Source organism: Crotalus tigris, unplaced genomic scaffold (genome assembly GCF_016545835.1).
Source record: "Crotalus tigris isolate CLP2741 ecotype Arizona unplaced genomic scaffold, ASM1654583v1 scf7180000017975.10810073628:1450386, whole genome shotgun sequence".
NCBI lineage: Eukaryota > Metazoa > Chordata > Lepidosauria > Squamata > Viperidae > Crotalus > Crotalus tigris.
This window is the reverse complement of record NW_024096754.1, coordinates 134,337-159,646: the sequence shown is the minus strand read 5'-3', so window position 1 is coordinate 159,646 and position 25,310 is coordinate 134,337. Positions and strand designations below refer to the sequence as shown.

The window sequence follows — 25,310 nt, the reverse complement described above, 5'->3', positions numbered from 1 at the left end:
GTGTTTACTCCCTAAACGTTTTGCCTTCTTTTACGATTGCTCCCCCTGCTTCTCCCCACTGGGGTGTGGGGGGGCAAAGGTCCCCCCCCCCCGGATCAGGAGCCTCCCAGAAGCCTCCTGCTGAAGTCCCACCTTCTCCTTATTCTCTCCTCCAGGCTCCCCCTGGCTGAGTTCGCACAACATGCTTCACCAGGTGAGGTTAAGAAGCCCTCCTCCCAGCTGCTCAGCTTGGTCTGCTTTCAATTTGGGAGGCTGTGTTGTGTGTCGCTTAGTGTGTTGTTCAAACCCAGCCCTGTCGTCCAGCTGACTCTCGCCAAGTATTGTGCAAGCGCAACAACGAAGGCTAAGGATTCGTATCGCAGAGGGAGCAGGTCCTGGGAATGTTCCACCCGGACGGATAAACTAGCCAACATTGGCTTGGCTAACCTGTGATGTCCTTCCCTCCCTTTGTGTCTCTGGGTCTCCCTGTCTCTTCTCTCAAACTTTTGTGTGTGGCTGTGCTGCAATCGTATCACAAAACCTTGCTTTGTAGGCGACGATCGATCGTCCATCCATCCATCCATCAATCAGAATCAATCGATCAATCAGAATAGAGCTGGAAGAGCACAAACACAAATCTTGGCTCTTGATTGCTTGATATTTTGAAAGACATTTTACAAGCAGTCCTCCCCTTACAACAATTTGCTTAGTGACCGTTTGAAGTTAACAACGGGATTGAAAAAAGCGACTTAGGAGCGTTTTTCACAGTTTGTGACCGTTGCAGCCTCCCCCGGGGTCACGTGATTTACCCCCGGATCGCTTGATTGCTAAAGAGGAAATTGGAGGATGTGTCTCGGTAGTCTTCAGCTTACAACCACAACCGAGCCCCACATTTCTGTCGCTAAGTGAAACAGCCGCTAAGTGAATTTTGCCCCTGCTTACAACCTTTCTCGCCACCGTTGTTCAATGAATCACTGCAGTTGTTCAGTTAGAGACATGGTTGTTAAGCTAATTAGGCCTCTACATTGACTTGGATTGCCAGAAGTTTGCGAAAGGGGGTCGCGTGACACCCCCGGGGACGCTGCGACCGTCCTAAATACGAGCCCGTTGCCCGGCGTCCGAATTTTGATCACATAAATCACTACTAGATCTTTTTCTGCAGTCGTTTTTTTATGTTGTACGTACAACCGCAATTGACCCCAAAATGCCTGTTGTTCGGTGAGACGTTTGCGAAGGGAGATTTGCCCCGTTTTACGGCCTTTCTCCCCACCGTTGCAAAGTGAATCGCTGCAGTTCTTCAGTTAGTGACGAATCTGGCTTTCTCCCTTGACTTTGCCCATCCCTGCAACCGTCGTAAAGACGAGCCTGTTGCCGAGCGTCTGAATTTGGATCCCGTGCTCACCGGGGAGGCTGCCGCGGTCGTTAAGTGTGAAAAACGATCCTAAGTCCCTTTTTTCAGTGCTGTCGCCCCTTCGAACGGTCACTAAAAAGACTGTCGTAAGTTGAGGGCTACTTACAAAGGGGTAGGATGTCAGGTGGCCAAGGGTGGAGGCCATCTTGACTTTTTTGACCTCTGTGGGCTCCCTGAAGAGCCCAGTGGGCGTGGCTCCCGGTCCCTGATCCGTTTTTTTTCCCTGATAGGATTCCTGGAAGATGAGCGTCTGGCCAGCGCGCAGCAGGCGGAGACCTTCACAAAGCAGATCCAGACTTTGTACGGTCAGTCCCGATGTGCCGGCTTTATTTTTTGTTTGTTTATGTCAGTGATGGCAAACCTTTTAGAGACCGAGTAGCCAAACTGAAACCCCAAACCCACTTATTTACCGCAATTTAACCTGAATACTGAGGTTTTAGTTTAGAAAAAAAAAAAACTCATACATTAACATCCTTGGTCTTAAAAGAAAAACACCAGAGCAAAGCTTTCAGTGATACACACAACTTTTGATTGAAAGGTAAACAGTTTGCATGTGGCATGCTTTTGAACCATTAATGTGATTTTTGCTGTTGTATGCATGCTGATCATTTGTCTAACCTTGGCTCAGACTTTGTAAGTTTGAGAGCAACACATTTCTCAAGCCCCTTCCGAGCCAAAAGAAGGCTCCGGAGCAAGCATGCTCACTCTGGAGGTTTGTTTTCACAGGATTGCTGTTAAAAAGAGTGAGGCTCACTCATTCCAGAAGCTTGTTTTGGCTAAGAAAGGGCTTGAAAAATGGCTTTTTCCTGTGAAAACATAGCCAAAGTGCGAGGTGCGCGGGCCCACAGAAAGGGCTCTGAGTGCCCCCTCTAGCACGCGTGCCACAGGTTCGTCACCACTCGTTTATGTCGTCGTCACAAGACGCAGCAGCAGGAACACAGAAAAACTCACCCAGACAGCCTTTGAAATGTGTTGCAAAAGGGTTAAAAACAACAACAACATCAGAGCAGGGAAGCGTTCCAAAAACAGACGGCACCAGCGCTGAACAAAATTACGAAGGAAGGATTAAAAATCATGATGTGGTTTGTGAATTAAATTGTTCAATTAGAGTACAGGCCGGCTTCCACTTACGGCCCCAAATTTACGTTGCTAAGGGAGGAATCTCTGAAGTGCGCTTTGCCCCACGTTACGACTTTTCTGGCCGCGGTTATTAAGGGAATCGCTGCAGCGGTTGCATGAGTCACACAGTCGTTAAGCGAACCCGGCTTCAGGACTTTGCTTGTGTCAAAAGGTCGCAAAATTTCAAGACTTTGCTGGTGTCAAAAGGTCGCAAAAGGGGATCACGTGAGCCCGGGACACTGCGACCGTCGTAAATGTGAGTCAGTTGCCAATTCTGATCCCGTGGCCAGGGAGATGCTGCGACGGTCGTAAGGGTGGAAAATGATTGTAGGTCCCTTTTTTCCAGTGCTGTTCTAACTTTGAACGGTTGCTAAACGAACTTTTGTAAGTCCAGGGCTACCTGCCAATGTGCTGCTTCGTGTGTGTGTGTGTGTGTGTGTGTGTGTGTGTGTGTGTGTGTGTCGCTGGGTGTGTTATTTGAGACACGCATGAGTCACGGTTATGGCCAAGCGGCTGACTTTTGAGACGCTCCGGCTAGGGATGGTGTGGTCTTCTCCGTTGACCTACAAATGTCCGTCCCCTGTCACTGATACTGGACATGGGTGGCCAGGAAAACTAAGAATATCGAGGAAATATTTGGGCTGCTCATTCAGACCCTGTTCCTTTGCTGGGTGGACGGCCGAGCTGGACGGAGATGGACTGTGAGATCATGCGTTGACCTCAGAGGACCCAAAGCCTCTTCTTCTGGAGAAGGTCCGCCAGCTGGACGGTTGAGAATAGAATAGAAAATGGAATAGAATAGAATAGAATTGAATAATAAAACAGAATAGAACAGAAATATAGAATAGAAATACAGAATAGAATTGGATAGGATAGGATAGGATAGAATAATAAAATACAGAATAGAATACAAATATAGAATAGAATAATAAAATACAGAATAGAATAGAATAGAATAATAAGATACAGAATAGAATAGAATAGAATAGAATAGAATAGAATAATAAAATACAAAATAGAATAGAATAGAATAGAAAAGAATGAAAATAGGGAATAGAATAGAATAATAAAATACAGAATAGAATAGAATAATAAGATACAGAATAGAATAGAATAGAATAGAATAGAATAATAAAATACAAAATAGAATAGAATAATAAAATACAGAATAAAATAGAATATTAAATATAGTGGCACCCCGATGCCAGCCTGGTACTCCTATTTTTCTACATCCATCCGGTGGTTTTGCCCCCAGCCCAGTGCAAGGCTCTTTCTGCAGTTCCCCCCCCCAAAAGGGGAGATCATCTGCTATTCATTGGCACCCCAGTATTCTGGGGACTGGTCGAGGATTATGGGCATTGCAGTCCGATGCCTCTGGAGGGCACCCCCATTGGGGAAGAAGGCGTCTGCCAGTTGCCCTCCTTCCAAGGGGAGAAGGCTCCAGAGCCAGTCAGCTTGAGATTCCGAGATGCTGTGCCTTTAAGGGGCTGAGCCCCCCCCCCAGGCCAGGCGCAAGGGCTGGGCCAGGGGGTCTCCCAGTGGCCCTGGACCACCCGTCTCCATGGAGCCGGAGCCCTCTGCCTCTGGGAACGGTGAGTTCCCCTCCCAAGAGGGAAGGGGGGAAGTGTTGCCACAGCAACCAGTTGCCTCCAGGATGGCCCAACTGCCAGGGACCCCCCTCCCCACCTGGTTCCATCCCCTTCAGGTCTCTAGGATGCCCGTAGGCTTCTAAATTGCACCCAGGGCCAGGCTAGGGAAGGGGGGGGGGTTCACCCACCTGGCACCTGGGGGGGGGCTTCACACCCACTCCCACTAACAGAGACCCTCCTGCCTCCAGGATCAGCCACTTTCTGTTGCCAACTGATTGCTCAAAATCCTTGCTCCTTTGCTTGGTAGTTTGAGTTTGTTTCTACTCAAACCATGATTAAAAAAAAAAAACCTGGTTTAGCAAAGGCGGGATGGACGCCATCCTGATCTCTTTGTCCTTCCAGCCCACCTGGGTCAGTGTGATTTTAATCACCTTTCGTTGAAGGTTTTTTATTATTATTATTTATTTAAACGGGGGGGGGGGTTATTCAATTCGGTTCAAATTTAATTTTTCCTGTTGTGGGGCGGGGCCTGTTTTTTCTTGCGTGAATGTCACAAACCATTTACAACTTCGGCTGTGAGAGCCTTCGAAGGGAATTAAAATGAGGAATAGCTGTCTCGGTTGGGGGGGGGAGACAGTGAATTTATGTCCCATAACCTCTGGCAAGAATTTCCTGGACATTAGAATTTGAGTCTCGAATCTCAGAGAGGAGCAAATAAATGCAGGGAGTCCTTGACTTGTGACTACAAAGGAGCCCAAAATTTCTGTCGTTAAGCGGGACACTTTTTCTGAGAGTTTTGTTCCATTCTTGCCCCCGTTGTTAAGGGAATCACTGTAGTTGTTCAATGAATAACACAGTTGTTAAGTGAATCTGGCTTGACTTCGTCGGACAGAAATGCGAATTTACTTCATTGTAATGTGGGAAGAGAAACTGGGTCCAGTTCCAAGCTGGGAATAAAATGGAGGCTGCTTTTGGAAGAAGGTCTCTTTATTGATTAGCAGAACCAGCATAGGGTTCAGGGGCAGCTGACAAAATGGTGTTGAGAGTGGGTAGATTTTTATTCCTTCTTTGAGCTTTGAGGTTGTTCCTGTTCCTGTGCCATGCCCTTTGACCTCAGCTTGAGCGTGCCCTTTCGGTATTTTTAATTATTGTTGCCTGACTCCCATTGTGGCTGGGGTGTGTGTGTGTGTCATATCCTGTCCTTGGAGGTGGGTGGGGGACTGTAAATATTTGGAGTCTTTGTTTTTCTAATCCCATCGTCTCCAAGCTTCCTGACTCCAGTTTCCCTGCATGGATTAGAAAATCTGCATTTCTAAAAAGTGGTCTCCTGAATTTCTGCTTGGTGGACCATTCCCTATTTCTCCTTTTGGGGAAATATAATATTCTGCCCTTTTTAAATATTCCCCAAAATATCACAAAGATGCTTTTTCAGGAGGCAACTGGACTTTCTTGTTTTTCTTTGAAGACGTTTCGCTTCTCATCCAAGAAGCTTCTTCAGCTCCCCAAAATATTTCATTCTCTGGTGTGTGTGTGTGTGTGTGTGTGTGTGCTGACTCCCTACAGCAGGCATAGGCAACCTTGGCTCTTTTGTGACTGGTGGACTTCAACTCCCAGAATTCCTGAGCCAGCAGGGCTCAGCTTGGAAACCTCTCCCTTTCCCCTCAGCATGGCTGGCTCAGGAATTCTGGGAGTTGAAGTCCATGAGTCATGAGGGGGCCATAGTTCCCCCATGCTGGCTCAGGAATTCTGGGAGTTGAAGTCCACGAGTCATGAAGGGGCCATAGTTCCCTCATGCTGGCTCAGGAATTCTGGGAGTTGAAGTCCATTAGTCATGAGGGGGCCATAGTTCCCTCATGCTGGCTCAGGAATTCTGGGAGTTAGTCCACCAGTCATAAAAGAGCCAAGGTTGCCTACCCCTGGCCTAGGAGGCTCACTACTTAGAACAGGAGGACTTAGGCCAGGAGTAGGCAACCTTGGCTCTTTTATGACTGGTGGACTTCAACTCCCAGCATTCCTGAGCCAGCCTGGCTCAGCTTGGAAACCTCTCCCTTTCCCCTCAGCATGGCTGGCTCAGGAATGCTGGGAGTTGAAGTCCACCAGTCATAAAAGAGCCAAGGTTGCCTACCCCTGCCCTACAGTAACCTAGTTTGACATCATGTTGAACTTCTTCAAGAAACTGACTGGTTAATGTCCAGACCGAGGGGTGAATTCTGGGAGTTGAAGTCCACCCATCGTAAAAGTTGAGTAACACGGAATCAGACCACGCGCCTTTCCCAACCACGTTCCCTTTGTGGACCTCAAAGGCTCTTTCTGTCTCCTGTTGACGTCTCCACCTCAAACCAGGTCTTACCCAGCCAGCTTCTTCTCAGTCCCCCCAATCCAGTTTTCTCACCCTCCGTCCCATTTCTTCGTCCTCCCCCTCCCCTCCAGCCCAGATGCGTTTGCGGAAGGACGAGTTCGATTCCCTACAAGCCACAAAAGACATGGAGCTGGAGCAGGTGGCCCAGGAACTTCAGGATGCCCACCAGGAGATCCACAGCCTGCGCCTGGAGGCCGAGGAGGTGGCCGCCGTGCACGAGAACGAGATCGCCAGCTTACAAGAGGAGCTTTGCCGGCTGAAAGCCGAGCTGGAACGGGTCCAACAGACCCACAAGGAATACGAAATGGAGGTCACCGCCCTGCGTGCCGAAATCCGGATGAGGCAGGAATCGGCTCCCGAAAGCAGCGCTGTCGTGGGGGGAGACACCCTCCAGGAGCCACGGCCGCCCAGCCCGTCTCAGGAAGTAGCTCGGCTCAAAGGTACCTCTTTTGTATTGGGGTAACTACCCCGGGGCTCTCTCTCTCTCTTGTTTGTTTGTTTTAATTTATTCATTCATTCAGTTTCTGTAGCCTCCGCCAAGTCAACCGAGTGAGTTTGGGAGGCTTGGAATCTAAATCAGTGGTTCTCAACCTTTTTAATGCCGCGACCCCCCAACCGGTCGTAAATCGAGGACTACTCAACTGGTGCAGCCCCGTTTGCAGACTGGGACTTTTGGCGGGCTCAGCAGGGCAGAGACAGCCTGGACAATTCCTATTGGCTTTGGAAAGCCAATAGAATTAGACTTTATTCAAGAGAGTCTCTTCTATTGGCTTTCAAAAGCCAATAGAATAAAAGGGAGGAGCACAGCTAAGGAAAAGGGGAAAAAAAATGGCGGACTGCGTTGTTTGGCGACCCCCGTGAAATGGTCCTTCGACCCCAAATGGGGTCCCGACCCACAGATGGAGAACCACTGGTCTAAATCGTAAGGCTTTTACATTCCTCCAGGGGTGAAAAGAGGTCAACATACATCATGGTAACAACCACAACTTGGGCAGGGGGTTGCACTAGAACCGGGCTCTCCAAATTTGTGGGCTTTAAGGCTGATTGACTTCAACTCTGAGAATTCCTCAGCCAATTATGCTGGCTGGGGAATTCTGGGAGTTGAAGTCCACAAGTCTTAAAGTGGCCAAGGTTGGAGACCCCCCCTCCCAACTGAGGAATTCTGGGAGTTGAAGTCCAGAAGTCTTAAAGTTGCCATGTTTGGAGGCCCCTAGCTGAGGAATTCTGGGAGTTTGAGTCCACAAGTCTTAAAGTTGCCATGTTTGGAGGCCCCTAGCTGAGGAATTCTGGGAGTTTGAGTCCAGAAGTCTTAAAGTTACTAAGTTTGGAGGTCCCTGACTGAGGAATTCTGGGAGCTGGCTTTCATGGCTAAGGGGGCACTCGAATTCACAGTCTCCTGGTGATTGGCCCAAAGTCACCCGGCTTTCGTGGTTAAGGCGGGACTAGAACTCACCATCTCCTGGTTTCTAGCCTGGAACCTTCACCAAACTGACATAAACATTAAATCTCTTAACCTGGAACTGACCCTGTTTCTAAGAAATTGTAGATAGGTTTTGCTGTACAGAACTCCTGGTTGAATGTGGGGATGCTTAGAATCTGGGCTCATTTGGCCTTGCAGGAGAGAGAGTTTATGGAATACTAGGGCTGGAAAGGACCAGTCGGGGGTGGGGGGCAGGGGGTTGGACTAGAAGACCTTCAAGGCCCCTTTCAACTCTGTTATTTGTGTTACTTTGGAGGACTGTGACTTCCTTTCATCCCTACTCCTGTGGTTTGCAGATGAGCTGGAAACGGTGCAAATCCAATACGCGGATCTGAGAGAAGAGTTCCAGATCTTGCAGGCTAGCAACAAGCTCATGGTCCACCAGCTGGAGAAGCTTGAAACCATGAAATACAAGTATGTTTTGGTATTTCTGCTACTGGGGCAGCAGCTCCACCTGGAGATGGATGGGAATGTTCTGGGTGATGGAGAATGGGGTGTGGATGGATCTCTCTAGCTCCATGTGATTTACTTCAACCTGGTGGTCTCCCAAAGGGATGACCCACCTCCAGGTTCCTTGGGAATCAGATGGGTTGTCCCAAAGTGAAGTCAACTCCAGTTCCATTCCAGAGGTCAAAGTGCATCTTATCTCTCTTCCCATTTAATTTGCATTTTTAAGAAGCAAATTACATGGAAAAGTGCTGATGGTAACCATCTTGAGGCTCAAGAGGACATCATAACCCTCTCCTTCCCTGTTGGAAGTCTGAGAAAAATCAGAGGAGACTAGATGACCTCTGAAGCCCCTTCCAGTGTCTGGATTCTGAGTTCTGAGGCCTCGGGTCCTGTTCAGGTCCAGGGTGATGGGCTTGCAGTGCTTCAAGATGGAGTCCTGGTTGAAGCTGCCTGATCATCTCTGTCTCTTCTTCATATTCTAGAGCAGTGTTTCCCAAACTTGACAATTTTAAGGCATGAGGACTTCAACTCCCAGAATTCCTGGGAGTTGAAGTCCACATGCCTTAAAATTGTCAAGTTTGGGAAACACTGCTCTAGAGTAGGAGTCTCCAGCTTGGCCACTTTTAAGACATGTGGACTTCAACTTTGTGAAGTTCACAAATCTTAGTGGCCTTGTTTGGAGACCCCAGAATTAAACCATGCTGGCTGTAGAATTCTGGGAGTTGAAGTCCACAAGTCTTAAAGTGGCCAGGTTTGGAGACCCCTGGGGCAAAGCATGGTGAGTGGGTCTCCAGGTAGTGTGATTTGGCGGGTAAGACAGTGTCTTCACCCTCCATGTTGCTTGAGTAACAGGTAACCAAGGTGGAGATGTTCCCTCCTGGTCTCCTGGCCTATTTCCTAACACCGGGTCTACCACTTTTGGAAGACTCGGTGCTGGTTATGCCCGTGTAGTCTTTCTTATGGGCTGGAGGATAGGAGGAGAGGTGTGGATGAAGCTGTAGGACTCTCACGCTGCATCAAGAGGGACAACGCTCATTCTGATCCAGAAGTGCCAAAGGTGAAAGGCAAGTGACTTTCTGAGGAGTTGAAGTTCACAAGTCTTAAAGTGGCCACGGTTGGGGAGCCCTCACTAAAGCCAATCTCCCACAGCAAGTACCGAAGCAAGGTGGAGGACACCCCATCTCTGGAGTCCATTGCTCAATGGCCCACGGATCGCCGCTACTCCCTCATGAAGCAGCCCTCCAACCAGAAGGGCAGCTGTGTCTCCTTCTGGTCAGTCGAAATTGTCGGTGTGGCAAGCGACTACAACGAGGAGGAGAGGATGGAGAAGGTGGAAGAGGAGAATGAGGTGGACCTCCTGTATCAGCTGGCCACGGAGGAGGAGACGGTGGAGAAGGTCCAGACCCAGGTGGCTATTTAGGTTACAGTGCATTCATTGATTGGATTGATTTTATAGTGTATCTCTCTGTCCGTCCATCCATCCATCCATCCATCCATCCATCCATCCATCCATCCATCCATCTATCTATCTATCTATCTATCTATCTATCTATCTATCTATCTATCTAATAGCGTATTTATTTTTTAAATTGATTTTATAGTGTATTATTTATTTTATGGTATATTTATTTAGTCATTTTATAGTGTATTCATTTCTTTAGTTATTTTATAGGGTACCGTATTTATTTAATTGATTTTACAGGGTATTTATTTAATTGATTTTGTATTTATTTATTTAATTGATGTTATAATCTGTCTATCTATTTTATAGTGCATTTATTTAATTGATTTTATCTATCTATCTATCTATCTATTAGCGTATTTTTAAAATTGATTTATAGTATATTATTTATTTTATAGTGTATTCATTTATTTAGTTATTTTATACTGTATCTATTTAATTGATTTTGTAGTGTATTTATTTATTTAATGGATTTTGTGGTGTATTTATTTATTTAATTGATTTTATAGTCTATCTATCTCTATCTATCTATTAGCGTATTTATTCATTTAACTGATTTTATAGTATATTATTTATTTTATAGTGTATTCATTTATTTAGTTATTTTATACTGTATTTATTTATTTTGATTTTACAGTGTAATTGATTTTGTAGTGTGTTTATTTAATTGATTTTAGTCTATCTATCATCTATTTAACAGTTATTTAATCGATTTCATAGTGTATTTATGGAATTGATAATTTAGTTATTTTATAATCTATCCGTGTATCTAATAGTGTACCTATTTATTTAACAGATCTTATAGTGTATTTATTTTATTTTACACTGCATTTATTTATTTATTTATTTAACGGTGCATTTATTTATTCATTCAATTTATACAACCACGCAAAGTCAGTCGCTCATGTAGCTTTGAAGCCACAAGGAGAACGAGCAAGACAAAAAAAAAAAAATTTTTTTAAAAAGTGCCCCACCTGAACATATCAAACAATCGATTAGTGGTCCGACAATTACGGGTAGTCCTTGACTTACACCGGCTCTCTTAGTGACTGTTTGCAGTTGCAACGGCACTGGAAAAAAGTGACCTGTGACCCTTTTTTCACACTTACGGCCGTTGCAGCATCCCCCGTGGTCACAGGATCCAAATTCGGGCGCTTGGCAACCGACTCGCATTTACGACGGCCGCGGTGTCCCCCAGGGGTCACGCGACCCCCTTGGGCAGCCGAGCCGAGTCAACGGGGAAGCGGGATTCACTTAACAGCCGTGTCGCTAACTCAAACAAGCGCAAGACAGGTCATGAAATGGGGCAAAGCTCACTTAAGCAATGTCTCGCTTCGCGACGGGAATCTTGCTAAGCCCAATTGTGGTTGTAAGTCGAGGACTACTTGTAGAAGAAGCAGGCTCGTCCAGCGCCCTGGTCTAAGGCCTTACGGAAGGTCAAGTAAGGGAGGCCATCTGAACCTCAAGTGGTGGTATGGTCCAAAGGACAGGCGGGGAGAGCAGGAAGGCACGTCTCCTGGAGCCCACCGGGTGATATGGCTTCCGAGAAGAAGCCTGGAGATTGTCCACCCTGTCAGTTCTTCTAAGATGGGTGGTCCATGGGTGACCTGGTCCTACGAAGGAGTGGGTGGAAAACCCTAGCAACTGATCAGTTGTCAAGGCTGGAGACCCCTGAGAGGAAGGCTGAAGATCAAATGTGAGGGATTGAGAAGGGATGGGACATTCAAGATCTTTAGGAGAACCAGAAAGTTCTCCTGGTCAGTTGTCTAGAACGTGGAGGGAAGAGGGCAAAGAGGGAGTATCCAGCTGAAGAGAAGAGAGAAGGGACAAAGATATGGGTGGAGAGGATGGGGCGACTGAAAAGCCACCTCAGAAGAGCTGGTGATGGAGCCGCTTGATGCTTCCTTTCCCATCCTGTTCTTGCCCTGCTAGGGCAACATGTCCCAGTGCATTCTGGCTGAGATGGAGAATGAGGACCAGCATGGCTCCCAAGAGCTAGATGTTAGGAGACGACCGAGAAGGAGGAGAGACTCTGATGCCCGTAAGGTAGGAAAAGAGGGCAGGAGGGTGGGAAGGCCAACTAAGCTTCATGGTGGAGAAGGATCAGCTCAACCCCATCCTAGATGTTTCTGGAGCTCATCTGAGGGCTTCAGTCCTGTCTCCTGATCAGGGGACATCATAGTGGCCAACGTTGCAGGGCGGTTATGAGATCAGAGAAGAAGAACCATCCAGTGAATTAGAAAAAGAAATGAGTATCCATGTGGAGAGTGACGCATTGTTGCTAAAAGACATCCAAGGTCCTCACTATCTTATGGTCATATCAGAAGGGTTGGGACATTCAAGAACTTTAGGAGGACCAGAAAGTTATCCTGGGTCAGTTGTCTAGAACTTGGAGACCCAAACGTGAATTGAGGAGGACTTTCCTGACTTGGAGAGCTGTAGATGTTCCATCATTGGTGGTCTTCAAGAAAGGACTGGACAGAAATACGTCCAGAATGGTAGGATGTTTCCTACCATGGGTAGGAAGGTTGAGTAGAAGACATCCAAGGTGCCCTTCCACCCTATAATTCTATGAGAAGGGATGGGCCACTCAAGAAATTTAGGAGGACCATGACGTTCTCCTGGATCATTGTCTAGACCTTGGAGGGCAGAGAGGAGACACAGGTGGGGAGGATGGGGTGATAGAAAAGCCACCTCAGGAGAGATGGTGGTGGAGCTATGCTATGCTTCCTCTCCCATCCTCTTCTTGCCTGCCAGGGCATTATAGCCCAGTTGAACCTGCCAGAAATGGACAGAGAGGAACATCCGTCCAACCAAGAACTGATCAGTAAGAGAAGATCGAGGAGGAGAGAATCCTTGAGAGAAGGGAAAGAAGATGACCTTAAGAATTGGAGGGAGAAGGGAAAGAATAAAGAGTTTCTTCTTCTTGACCCAGAACTGAACGAAAGTCCAGGGAGGCAAGGGCAGGTAAGCTTAATGGTGGAGAAAGATCAGGTCAGGCCTGTTCTGGGTGGTTTCTCGGATTCATCTGGGGACCTCAGTCCTGCATCTTGATCAGGGGACATCATGGTGGCCAACCTTGCAGATCATAGAAAGAGAACCATCCTGTGCATTGGCAAAGAGCTGAGTGTGCACGTGGAGTGACCCCATCCTTGCTAAGGTCTTCAGGTCCTTGTGGGTCAGTCAAGTTGAAAGTCTTCTAGCCCATATGATGCATGTGACATACTTGATAGATGTCTTCAAGGAGGGTCCCAAACCAACTCTGATTCTTGCTGTTGGCTTTGTAGCTTGAGATCTTGAATGGGAAGCAAGGGTGGACTTCTTTTAGCTCAATGTTGCTGTGGTCTGGACATTCTTCTGGGTTGTCTACAACTGGGAGTTGTCTACAACTTGGAGGAGAGGTCCAAACAAATTGAGGAGGAATTACCTGACTTGAAGAGCTGTTAAGTGGAGCTGTGGGCGCTCCATCGCTAGTGGTCTTCAAGAAAGGACTGGACAGCTGTTTGTCTAGAATGGTGGGAGGGTTCTTGCTTGGGCAGGAGGGTTAACTAGAAGACATCCAAGGTGCCTTTCAACCCTATGACTCTACAAGAAGAGATGGCCCATTCAAGAACTTTGGGAAGACCAGGAAGTTCTCCTGGGCGATCTACAACTTGGAGGATTGAGGGCAGAGGGGAGAGAAAGATATGGGTGGGAATGATGGGATGACAGAAAGGCCACCTCAGGAGAGATGGTGAGGGAGCTTCCGCTCCCACCCTCTTCTTCCTTGCTAGGGCTTTAAGGCCCAGTTTAATGTGCCAGAAATGGAGAGAGAAGACGAGTCTTCCCACCAAAGTCCAAGCAATGAGAGAAGATCGAGGAGCAGAGAATCCCAGAGAGAAGGGAAAGAAGATGGCCCTAAGTATTGGAGGGAGACAAGCTGGAAGAGAGAGTCTTCCCTTGAGGCTGAGCAAGCTCCAGGGAGGGAAGGGCAGGTAAGCTTAATGGTGGACAGGGATCAGCTCAGCCTCATTCTAGATCAGTGGTTCTCAACCTTTTTAATGCCGCGACCCCCAACTGGTCGTAAGTCGAGGACTACCCAACCGGTCGTAAGTCGAGGACTACCCAACCGGTTGTAAGTTGAGGACTTTCCCTACCCGGGAGCGCCACGCATGCGTGGTGCTGCCCCCTGCGCCGGCCGAGGCGTAGCTGGCAAGCGGCAGAGACGGCGTAGGCCGACCACTGGCTGGGCCCCCAGCTGGCCCATCCCAAGGGAGGTAAGGCACCCACCGGGCCCCACGCGCGCCAGCAACCCTCCCTGCGCCCGCCGGCCTCCCACCTCCCACCCCTGGCCCTCTTTTCCTTACATTGTTAGTAGTTGCTCAGCAGGGAGGGGTGGAAGCTTCCAGACAGCTCGCCTTCGCTGCAGACAACTCGCAGCACCGTTTGCAGAATGGGACTTTTGGCGGGCTCAGCAGGGCAGAGACAGCCTGGACAATTCCTATTGGCTTTTGAAAGCCAATAGAATTAGACTCTATTCAAGAGAGTCTCTTCTATTGGCTTTCAAAAGCCAATAGAAGAAAAGGGAGTAGCACAGCTAAGGAAAAGGGGGGAAAAATGGCGGACTGCGTTGTTTGGCGATCCCCGTGAAATGGTCGTTCGACCCCAAATGGGGTCCCGACCCACAGGTGGAGAACCACTGTTCTAGATGGTTTCTGGGGCTCATCTGAGGACCTCAGAAATTGGGGATACCCTAGTGGCCCAACTGCAGAACGGTCGTAAGATCCGAGAAAGAGAACTGTCCAGTTAGTTTCTAGCCTGTATGATGGACTTCAAGTGTCTCTTCAAGTAATTGAGGTTAGTCTTCAAGGAGAGCTCCAATCAAACCCTGGTTCTTGCAGTTGGCTTTGTGATTTGAGATCTTGAATGGGAAATACAGATAATAGACATCGAATAATTGATGTTAGTCTTCAAGGAGGGCCCCAATCAAACCTTGGTTCTTGCAGTTGGCTTTGTGGTTTGAGATCTTGAATGGGAAGATAATAGACATCAAATACTTGATGTTGGTCTTCAAGGAGGGCCCCAATCAAACCCTGGTTCTTTGTGGTTTGAGAGCTTGAACGGGAAACCCAGATGATGGACGTCAAGTACTTGATGTTAGTCTTCAAGGAGGGCCCCAAACCAACCCTGGTTCTTGCAGTTGGCTTTGTGGTTTGAGAGCTTGAATGGGAAGTCCAGATAATAGACATCAAATAATTGATGTTAGTCTTCAAGGAGGATCCCAATCAAACCCTGGTTCTTGCAGTTGGCTTTGTGGTTTGAGATCTTGAATGGGAAGCCTAGATGATGGACCTCAAGTAGTTGATGTTAGTCTTCAAGGAGGGCCCCAATCAAACCTTGGTTCTTTGTGGTTTGAGAGCTTGAACGGGAAGCCCAGATGATGGATCTCAAGTACTTGATGTTAGCCTTCAAGGAGGGCTCAAATCAAACCCTGGTTCTTGCAGTTGGCTTTGTGGTTTGAGAGCTTGAACGGGAAGCAGAGGTGGACTTGTTTTAATCAACATTACTGTGGTTTGTGGTGAAATGTGACATCCCAGAGGCGGCTCTAATCTGTGATTTTGGACAGGGCACCATGAACCCAAAATAATAATAATAATAGTAAAGTTGGAAGGGACCTTGGAGGTCATCTAGTCCAACCCCCTGCTCGGGCAGGAAACCCTACACCATTTCGGACAAATGGCTGTCCAGTCTCTTCTTAAAAACTTCCAGTGTTAAGAGGCACATCCTAATTATCGGTAACGTAGGACAGATAGTCCTGGACTTAACCACAGTTCATTTAGTGACCGTTCCAAGTTACAACGGCGCTGCAAAAAGTGACTTATGGCCGTTTTTCACACGTACGACCGTTGCAAGTACCCGCACGGTCACGGTCAACTGTGGAGAGCCGTCAGCGGGACCCTCCGTGACGGTTATCCTTCTTCTCGGTTTGACAGCATCACCGAGCACAGCAAGACCTGCGCGAACTGGAAGACAGGTACCGCCACAGCCAGGAGGAGTGGGAGCAGCTTCAGGAGGACCTCCGCCTGTGCAAGGAGGAGATTGAAAGGCTGAACGGCAACATCCCGACAGGAGGACGGGTAAGGCCGTTGGCACCCCGGCTATCTCGGAGAGGGAGGGGGCTTCTCGCCCAGGTGGCATTCAGAGGCCCGGCGCAAGTGGAGGTCCTCCACATTGGCCGCGCCAAGGAGCCAGGTGTGCAGATCCAGAGATGTTTTCACGATAATCAAATCGTCCAGCAGAGCAGCGTTACGTTCTTGGTGCTGTCTGAACTTGGGTTGTTTACTTCAAGGTGTTGCATGACCCAAACTAGGCATCATCATCAGTGCTAGAACTCAAGGGGGTTTGTGGGAGAGGAGGGAGGAGAAGGAGGAGGAGGAGGAGAAGGAAGTCCTTGGTGCTCTCTGAGCTTGGCGGTTTTCTTGTAGACCTTTCATGACCCAAACTAGACAACGTCATCAGTGCTAGTCAACTGAATGACACAATGAAACATCTGCAAGGAAGCCACCAAGCTCAGAGAGCCACCAGGAAGTTCTCCGTCTTGGGTGGTCAAGGCTTAAGACGGTCAACAGATATGGAGTCTCTCTTTGGTTGCCCGTTTTGTGCATGTTCTTTCTAAAGTTCTGAGGACCACAATCCAAGAAGGAGGCTGAGGAACGGGAAAGAGCAACTGAGATGGTGAAGGTCTTGGAGGTGATATCCCGCAAAGAGCAGTTGAAGGAACTGGGTTTGTTTAGCCTAAAGGAACAGAAGGTTAAGCATCTTCCAAGTCCTTGAAAAATTGCCCCAAGGAATGGGTTGGGGAGGTCTTCTCCAGAACATCCAAAGGTATGAGAGGACCCAACTGTTGGTAGATGGATCTTATTAAGCTTCCTTTTTTTGTTGTTGTTCTTCTCTTGGGTGATCTGGAGAATAGCTCCACACACTCCTTCCATGGGGCAGCCCTCCAAAATCAGGAGGAATGTCTTGAATTGAGTTCTGGATCAGTGCCCATATCTTAAGTTCTCCCTGGGGCTACCAGAACCTCACCATTGCCACTGGAACTCTTCTGGAGGCATCTCTGCGGCCGATTGGGAAGGATTCGTCCGTTCGTCCCAAGTCCTAGCCGACTTTCCCGAGAGACCTTTTGCAAACCTGGTTAAATTCTCTGCCGAGCCCTGTGGCCTTTAAGCAGGTTTGAAGCCCACCAAACGTGGCCCAGGGTTCAAGTCCTGGATCCTTCGGCCCAGGCCATCTCTAATCTTTTTCTTTTTCTCTCCTCCTCCTCCTCCTCCTCCTCCTCTTCCTCCCTATCTCTCATCCGCCTTTTCGGTGGCTTCATGTCTGAATGGCATTTCGCGCTCCCCCCCCTCCCCACCAGGTCTCTCCCCCCCCCAGCTCTCCCACCATCTCCCTCCCTCTCATAGGACTGATTGTCATAGTGGCCCTGCTCTGGTGCTGGTGGGCTGAGACCTCGTCCTAAAAGCCAACCAGGTATTCGACTCGGCATTCTCCGCCCGGCTGTGCTGTGTGTCTGGGCCGCTGCGTCCCTTCCTGGCATGCGCCGTTTCCTGCCTGCCCCTTTTTGCGGAGACATCCCACCCGCCCACCCCGCCATGTTAATACACACGCTCCCCGTCCTTTCCTGCCCTTTCCTTTTCCTCTTCCACCTGCACGACCCCTCTGGCGGAGTCGGGACTGAGCTGTTTCTAGGAGGAATTTATCGGTGGTTGAGTGAGGCGCTGAGGAGCATCCGGGCGGATCTCTGGAGTAGCGGGATTTGGAAGTCCGAGAAGTTCTCCCTTGTGGACTTCAACTCCCAGAATTCCTGACTCACCCTCTAGGACAGTGTTTCCCAAACTTGACAATTTTAAGGCATGTGGACTTCAACTCCCAGAATTCCACAGCCAGCGTTGCTGGCTGTGGAATTCTGAGAGTTGAAGTCCTCATGCCTTAAAATTGTCAAGTTTGGGAAACACTGCTCTAGGAAATAGGTCTTCTGCAAGAGTCCCAGCCTGTCATTTTGTGACAGTACCCTAAGGAGCCACTTGGTGGCGCAGTGGTTAGAATGCAGTATTGCAGACCGACTCTGCCCACCGCCAGGAAGTTTGATCCTGACGGTTCAATGTTTCACTCAGCCTTCCGTCCTTCCGAGGTCAGTTAAAATGAGGACCCAGATCGTTGGGGGCAAGAGGCTGACTCTGTAAACCGCTTAGAGAGGGCTGTATATAAGAGGTATATAAGCCTAAGGGCTATTGCAAAGTGGGAAGGAAGGAAGGAAGGAAGGAAGGAAGGAAGGAAGGAAGGAAGGAAGGAAGGAAGGAAGGGAAGGAAGGGAAGGAAGGAAGGAAGGAAGGAAGGAAGGAAGGAAGGAAGGAAGGAAGGAAGGAAGGAAGGAAGGAAGGAAAAAAGAGCCCTGGTGGGGCAGTGCTTAGAACGCAGCATGGCAAACTAATTCTGCCGACTGTCTGGAGTTCGATTCTGACTGGCTCAAGGTTGACTCAGCCTTCTGTCCTTTCAGGGTCGGTAAAATGAGGACCCAGGTTGTTGGGGGAAAATAGGCTGACTCTGTAAAATTGCTTAGAGAGGGCTGTAAAGCACTGTGAAGCAGGATATAAGGCTAAGCGCTCTTTCTATTACACTTTATCTATTTGGCCCCCTATGTGGTAAGACCAGGGGTAGGCAACCTTGGCTCTTTTATGACTCGTGGACTACAACTCCCAGAATTCCTCAGCCAGCATGGGGGAACTATGGCCTCCTTTAGGACTCGTGGACTTCAACTCCCAGAATTCCTGAGCCAACATGGGGGAAAGTATGGCCCCCTCATGACTCGTGGACTTCAACTCCCAGAATTCCTGAGCCAGCATGGCTCAGCTTGGAAACCTCTCCCTTTCCCCTCAGCATGGCTGAGCCATGCTGGCTCAGGAATTCTGGGAGTTGAAGTCTACGAGTCATGAGGGGGCCATAGTTCCCCCATGCTGGCTCAGGAATTCTGGGAGTTGAAGTCCACCAGTCATAAAAGAGCCAAGGTTGCCTACCCCTGGGTTAGACACACAAAGAATTAGTTTCCGGTATAGAAGTACTCAGTATACAAGGAGTCCTCAACATACGACCACAGTTGAAGCCCAAATTTCTGTTGCGAAGCTGTTAGGTGACTTTTGCTCCATTTTACGACCTTGCTTGTCCGCATTGTTAAGCGAATCACTCCAGTGGTCAAATTAGGAACGAGGTTGTTAAGTGAATCCGGCTTCCCCCCCATTGACTTTGCTTGTCAGAAGGTCGTTAAAGGGGATCACATGACACTGGGACACCACAACCGTCATAACTATGAATCAGTTGCCAAATGTCTGAATTTGGATCAGGTGACCATCGGGAGGTGGCAATGGTCGTAAGTAGGAAAATGGTCATGAGTCCCTTTTTAAAGTAGCGTTGTAAGCTTGAATAATCACTAAGTGAATCGTCGTAACTAGAGGACTCTCTGTACTTGCAAAGCAACAGAATATGAAAATAATGCTAAACTTACAGCCAGTAAAAGGGAGAAGTAAACAATAATAAAGGGGATTAAATAATAATACTGCAGCCACACCTGATGGGTTAATTATGAGACAGCTCACAGCAGTACAGGTAGTCCTCGATTTACGACCACAAATGTGGTCAGAATTTCCATGGTTAAGCCAGGCGGCTGTTAAGTGAGTCACATCCAATTTTACAACCTTTTTTGGCCACAGTTATTAAACGAATCGCTTCAGTTGCTAACTGAATCATGCAGTCACTAAGCGAATCTGGCCTCCTGCATTGACTTTGCTAGTCGGAGCAAAGGTAGTAAAGTGGGGCAGGGCTTACTTAACCATTGTCCCACTTAGTGACAGGAATTTGTGATCATAAGTCGAGGACTACCTGTAAAATAAAAAAAATGAAGGTGCTGAGCGACATGCAGTCAGTCCTCGTACTTATGACGTTGCAGGGTCCCCACGGTCACGCTTTGTGACTCTCTATTCCGGCATCTACAAGCAAGGTAAATGGGGATCCCAAACAACGGCCACCCTGATGTCTTCACTTAAAGACGACCCAAGATTCGCTCCATGGTCACAAGGCGGAAGGGCGGAACCGCCACCTGTCAACAGTGCATTCGCAGGACGGCCGTGTTGCTTGGCAACAGGAATTCGGATCCCGATTGCCATCGTTAAGCGAGGGCAACTTAATCCACTTTAATGTTGTTGGCCTATGTCAGGGGTAAGCAACCTTGGCTCTTGTATGACTCGTGGACTTCAACTCCCAGAATTCCTGAGCCAGCATGGGGGAACTATGGCCCCCTCATGACTTGTGGACTTCAACTCCCAGAATTCCTGAGTCAGTATGAGGGAACTATGGCCCCCTCATGACTTGTGGATTTCAACTCCCAGAATTCCTGAGCCAGCATGGGGGAACTATGGCCCCCTCATGACTGGGGGACTTCAACTCCCAGAATTCCTGAGCCAGCATGGGGGGAAACTATGGCCCTCTTTATGACTGGTGGACTTCAACTCCCAGAATTCCTGAGCCAGCATGGGGGAACTATGGCCCCCTCATGACTTGTGAACTTCAACTCCCAGAATTCCTGAGCCAGCATGGGGGAACTATGGCCCCCTCATGATTGGGGGACTTCAACTCCCAGAATTCCTGAGCCAGCATGGGGGAACTATGGCCCCCTCATGACTCGTGGACTTCAACTCCCAGAATTCCTGAGCCAGCATGAGGGAACTATGGCCCCCTCATGACTGGGGGACTTCAACTCCCAGAATTCCTGAGCCAGCATGGGGGAACTATGGCTCCCTCATGACTGGGGGACTTCAACTCCCAGAATTCCTGAGCCAGCATGGGGGAACTATGGCCCCCTCATGATTGGGGGACTTCAACTCCCAGAATTCCTGAGCCAGCATGAGGGAACTATGGCCCCCTCATGACTCGTGGACTTCAACTCCCAGAATTCCTGAGCCAGCATGAGGGAACTATGGCCCCCTCATGACTGGTGGACTTCAACTCCCAGAATTCCTGAGCCGCTATGGCTCGGCTTGGAAACTCTCCCTTTCCCCTCAGCGTGGCTGGTTCAGGAATTCTGGGAGTTGAAGTCCACGAGTCAAAAAAGAGCCAAAGCTGCCTACCCCTGGCCTATGCCTAATGCACTGGGCGGGGGAAGAAACCCCCTTAAATATAAAAATGGTTTTTTGAACCGGCCATCCCTGATTTTGGCATTCTGTGCTGGAAAAAATCCCATTATTTCATCCTTTTACCACTCCTGGATTCTTGGCGCTCCTTCCGGGGAAACTGACAATCCCATCCCGGAGTGTTTGTTTAAGTTTGTGCTTGCAACTATGCGGGGGGGGGAACTGTGACCGATGCAGGCAAATTTCCTAGTTTGGGCTTGAAATTTGAGGAGGAGGAGGAGGAAGGTTCAGAGTCATCGGAGGAGGAAGAGAGACGCTAATTCCAGAGCCAGGGAGAGAAACTGAGGTAGAGAGGAGTTGCCCCCACTGGTTTGCAGAAGAATGATTTTGATTGATGGGGGGGGGGAGAGATTATGAGGATATGAAGCCACATCCCTGAGAGTCTCCAGACACCCAGCTGGGGAAGAATAGCCAACATTTTAAAAGATACACTCAAGATCCAGAAGGATCTCAGAAGACTTGAACACTGGGCGCTATCCAACAAAATGAAATCCAACGGTGAAAAAAGTCAGGTTCTACATTTAGGCAAGACAAACCAGATGTACAGCTATAGTACTATAGGGGGTACCTTACTCAATAGTAGCAACTTTGAGAGGGACCTCGGAAATCCTGGTGGACAATCCCTTAAATATGAGCCAGCCGTGTGCTGCAGCTGCCAAAAAAGCCAACACAGTTCTAGGCTGCATTACAGAGGGATAGAATCAAGGTCACGTGAAGTGTTAATACCGCTTTACAAGGCTTTGGTAAGGCCACACTTGGAATCCTGCATCCAGTTTTGGTCACCACAATATAAAAAAGATGCTGAGACTCTAGAAAGAGTGCAGAGAAGAGCAACAAAGATGATCAGGGGACTGGAGGCTAAAACATATGAAGAATGGTTGCTGGAATTGGTTATGTCTAGTTTAATGAAGAGAAGGACTAGGGGGGATAGGATAGCAGTGTTCCAATATCTCAGGGGCTGCCCCAAAGAAGAGGCAGTCAAGCTCTTCTCCAAAGCACCTGAAGGCAGGACAAGGAGCAACGGATGGAAACCAATCAAGGAGAGAAGCAGTCTGGAATTCAGGAGAAACTTCCTGACAATCAGTGGAACAGCTTTGCCTTCAGAAGTGGTGGGTGTCTCATCGCTGGAGGTTTTTAAGACGGGGAGATTGCAAAGCAAATGCAACTGTTAAGCAAATGCGGAGGTTGCAAAAAAGGTTGAAATACTGAGTCGGTCACACGTCTGGGAAAATGGTCCCATCCTGAGGGAACCGGGATGTGAAATTTTTAAACTGAAATGGTTTAGGTTGCATTGATGAATGTTCCTTAATTAAACATTTCACACATGCTTAAAAGTGAAACGGGCGGCTAGCAAAAATCACAGAGTAGTTATAGAACGCAGGGCAAAAACAACCACCACAAAATTGTATGGTACAGGCATTCCTCGACTTACAGCAGTTGGCTTAGTGACCATTTGAAGTTACAGCGGCACCGAAAAAATGACTTATGACCAGTTTTCACACTTAAGACCGCTGTGGCGTCCCCAGGGTCATGTGATTTACATTCGGATGCTTGCCAACTGGTTCATATTTAGGACGGTCGCAGTGTCTCAGGATCACGTGATCCCCTTTTGCAACCTCCTGACAAGTGGGGAAGCCGGGCTCTCTTAACAACCGTGTGACTCATTTAAAAACCGCAGTGATTCACTTAGCAACCTGTGGCAAGGAAGGTCGCAAAACGGGGCAAAACCCGTGTAATAACCGTCTTGCTTAGCAACAGTAATTGGGGACCCCGTTGTGGTTGTCACCTGTACTTAATGCGAGGACGAGCTTCCCGTCTGAAACTCTTGCCGTTGAAATTAAGAAAGCTTAAAGTGAGCGTTGAAGAACCACGAGAATTGTCTCTCTTTGACCCCAAGTGGACCTTAACAAACCCAAGATAGATCCCGTAAGCTAAAGATTGACTTGGACGAGCTTGCCGCGGATGGAAGGGGTGCCTCTTCGGAGGGGTGGGTGGAACTGAGCGGATGACGTCCTTGTGGCTTGTGCCGGACCCAGAGGGGCACGGGAAGGCGGGGTTCAGAGTGGCCCCACTGATTCCGACCCGTTGTCTCTTGTCCTGCAGGTCCCCGCCGGAGGGATGAAGCCTTTTGGCCTGTTTGCCATCTGTGCAGGAGGTTTAATGTTGTATTCCTGCCTGAAGAAATCCAGCAGCAGTGGATCGCTGACTTGAGAACCCCTCCCAGCCTCCTGGTGGAGAGGATCACACTTGCCACGCACCCTGTCCCCCGTCCCAACTTGGCAACAAGCACCACCACACCCAACCCAACTTCTCAAAGGAGCTTCTGGATCCGGCCCCCGGGACTTCTCGGAAGCACCAGCTCATCTCTTCGGCCAGTACAGGCCCTCGGCTGCCCATCCTCCCGTACTCTCTTTGAATCCCCCCTCCCCAGCCTGCACCGTGCTGTGCGTCACATCCCCCCCAAAAGAGCAACAGGACGATCTCACAACTAGGCTCCCACGTTGTATCTGCTCCGACCACTTGGCCTGAAATGACGGGACAAAAACGCTTCTGGCTGATCACATCAGGGCACTGTTTCCGGGAATCTGAAGCTCCTGTCTTTCCGAATTGGGGAGAGGGAGCATCGGGAATATCTTGGAGGAGGGGAAACGAGTCAGTGTGTTGGCTAAGCCCGAATAAAACTCAAGAGCCTTGGTTACCCCTGTTCCCCAACCCTCCCCCTGTGCAGCCTCTCAATTACCACAGCACTAGCTGATCCCCAGATCTGTCCATTGGGATACGTCCGACTCCCGCAATTTAAATACCGCGTTCGCAAGCATGAAACCCAGACAGGATGTTGGGTGGGACGGCTCCCCTTGTTCCAGCAATATTAGGGCCTCTTTTAACACTGTGACGCTCCAGAGGAGCTGCGGTCGACCGTTCTAATTTTTTCTCCAAGATGCTGCTCATTTCTGCCCTGCTCAGGATAGGCACAATCTATGCATTTTGTCCACCGGCCGTTTCCTCTCCTCCATTTTTGTAGTCTGGCCGTGCTGCTGCTGCACTGGACACAGTATCGACGGGCTCCTCAGAAGCCCTTCAATACTGTGTCCGACGCAGCAGCGACGGCCAGACCACAAATATACAGGAGAGAGAAAACGGCGGGATGAGTTTTTGTGAGTGATCCTTGATTCTTCAAGCCCAGCGCAATTGGGTGCGTCGACTCGCCCTCCTCCCCGTGCTTATTTCCAACCAAGGTTGTCCGCAGGAAACAGGGAAGGTGATCACGACGGTGTGATCGAACCTCCGCAGACAATTTGCCGCAATCGTACCATTTCGATTGTACCGCCGTGACCACCGTCCCTGATTTCCACATCGATGGTAGCAATGTTGGACACAACATCACTGGCTGTGTCGTTCTAGTTCAGAGTCTCCCATCCTCACCCTGCATGTGGTGTGCAGTCACCTTCTTTTATGTGTAGCCTTCTCTTGTCCGTTCACAGTTGTTCCCCGCCTCACCTGGGTCTTCTTCCCCACCCCGAAAAGGGGCCCATTGCAAACCAGCACAAGCCAACCAGCCCCAAAGACTCTGCAGAATGTTCTCCTCCTTGTCTTCTTGGTTGTAACTCGGTAAAAAAGAGCTTTATAAATATCCAGAGTGTGATTCTTTTTTTTCTAAGAGCGATATTAGGAATGGGTCATATGCTGGCAGGTTCGTTTTCAGTTTTTTATGGATTCGTTCATTGGTACAGGAATCCGTTTGATTCATAGGGCCGCTCAGCTCCAATACAGGTAGTCCCCAACTTATGGCCGGTTGCTCAGCAGCTGTTTGAAGTTCCGACGGACCCCTGAAAAGCGACTTAACGGTGTTGTTTTGAAATCCTGACATTGCTGTCCCACAAGACATCCCAAGGTGTCTATCCTGAATGAATTAAAGCACCACCTGTTGGGCTGGACTGGGCCAGGGTCTAACTCAGGGGTCTGGAAACTTGGTCCTTTTATGACTTGTGGACTTCAACTCCCAGAATTCCTCAGCCAGGCACGCATGCCTGGCTGAGGAATTCTGGGAGTTGAAGTCCACAAGTCATAAAGGGGCCAAGTTTGAAGACCTCTCGTCTAGCCGAACAGGACAGCTCTGATGGTCTCATCTGGATGAATCGGGCAGGTCCGGTATAACAGAATCAAGGGAAGGGACCGTGGAGGTCTTCTAGTCCAACCCCCTGCTGAAGCAGGAAACCCTCTCCCTTTTCAGACAAATGGCCT

The 25,310-nt window shown here is 48.8% G+C and overlaps 1 protein-coding gene across 5 annotated transcripts in view; it reads left to right on the top strand.

Annotated features, from left to right (window-relative positions):
• The window catches only part of CCDC136 (coiled-coil domain containing 136), a 29,473-nt gene extending 4,774 nt beyond the window's left edge, over positions 1–24,699 (top strand). For 2 of the 5 annotated variants that reach the window (XM_039345704.1, XM_039345702.1), the window contains exons 3-10: positions 1,621–1,695; positions 6,529–6,897; positions 8,234–8,351; positions 9,537–9,795; positions 11,782–11,895; positions 12,607–12,816; positions 15,822–15,965; positions 23,172–24,699. In XM_039345704.1, the coding sequence (XP_039201638.1) occupies positions 1,621–1,695; positions 6,529–6,897; positions 8,234–8,351; positions 9,537–9,795; positions 11,782–11,895; positions 12,607–12,816; positions 15,822–15,965; positions 23,172–23,279 (1,397 nt within the window). In that variant the 3' untranslated portion in view covers positions 23,280–24,699. Of the gene's footprint in view, positions 1–1,620; positions 1,696–6,528; positions 6,898–8,233; positions 8,352–9,536; positions 9,796–11,781; positions 11,896–12,606; positions 12,817–15,821; positions 15,966–17,245; positions 17,359–23,171 lie in introns of all 5 variants that reach the window. The other 3 variants (XM_039345703.1, XM_039345705.1, XM_039345706.1) reach the window with 3 other exon arrangements.
• Positions 24,700–25,310: the final 611 nt, after the last annotated feature.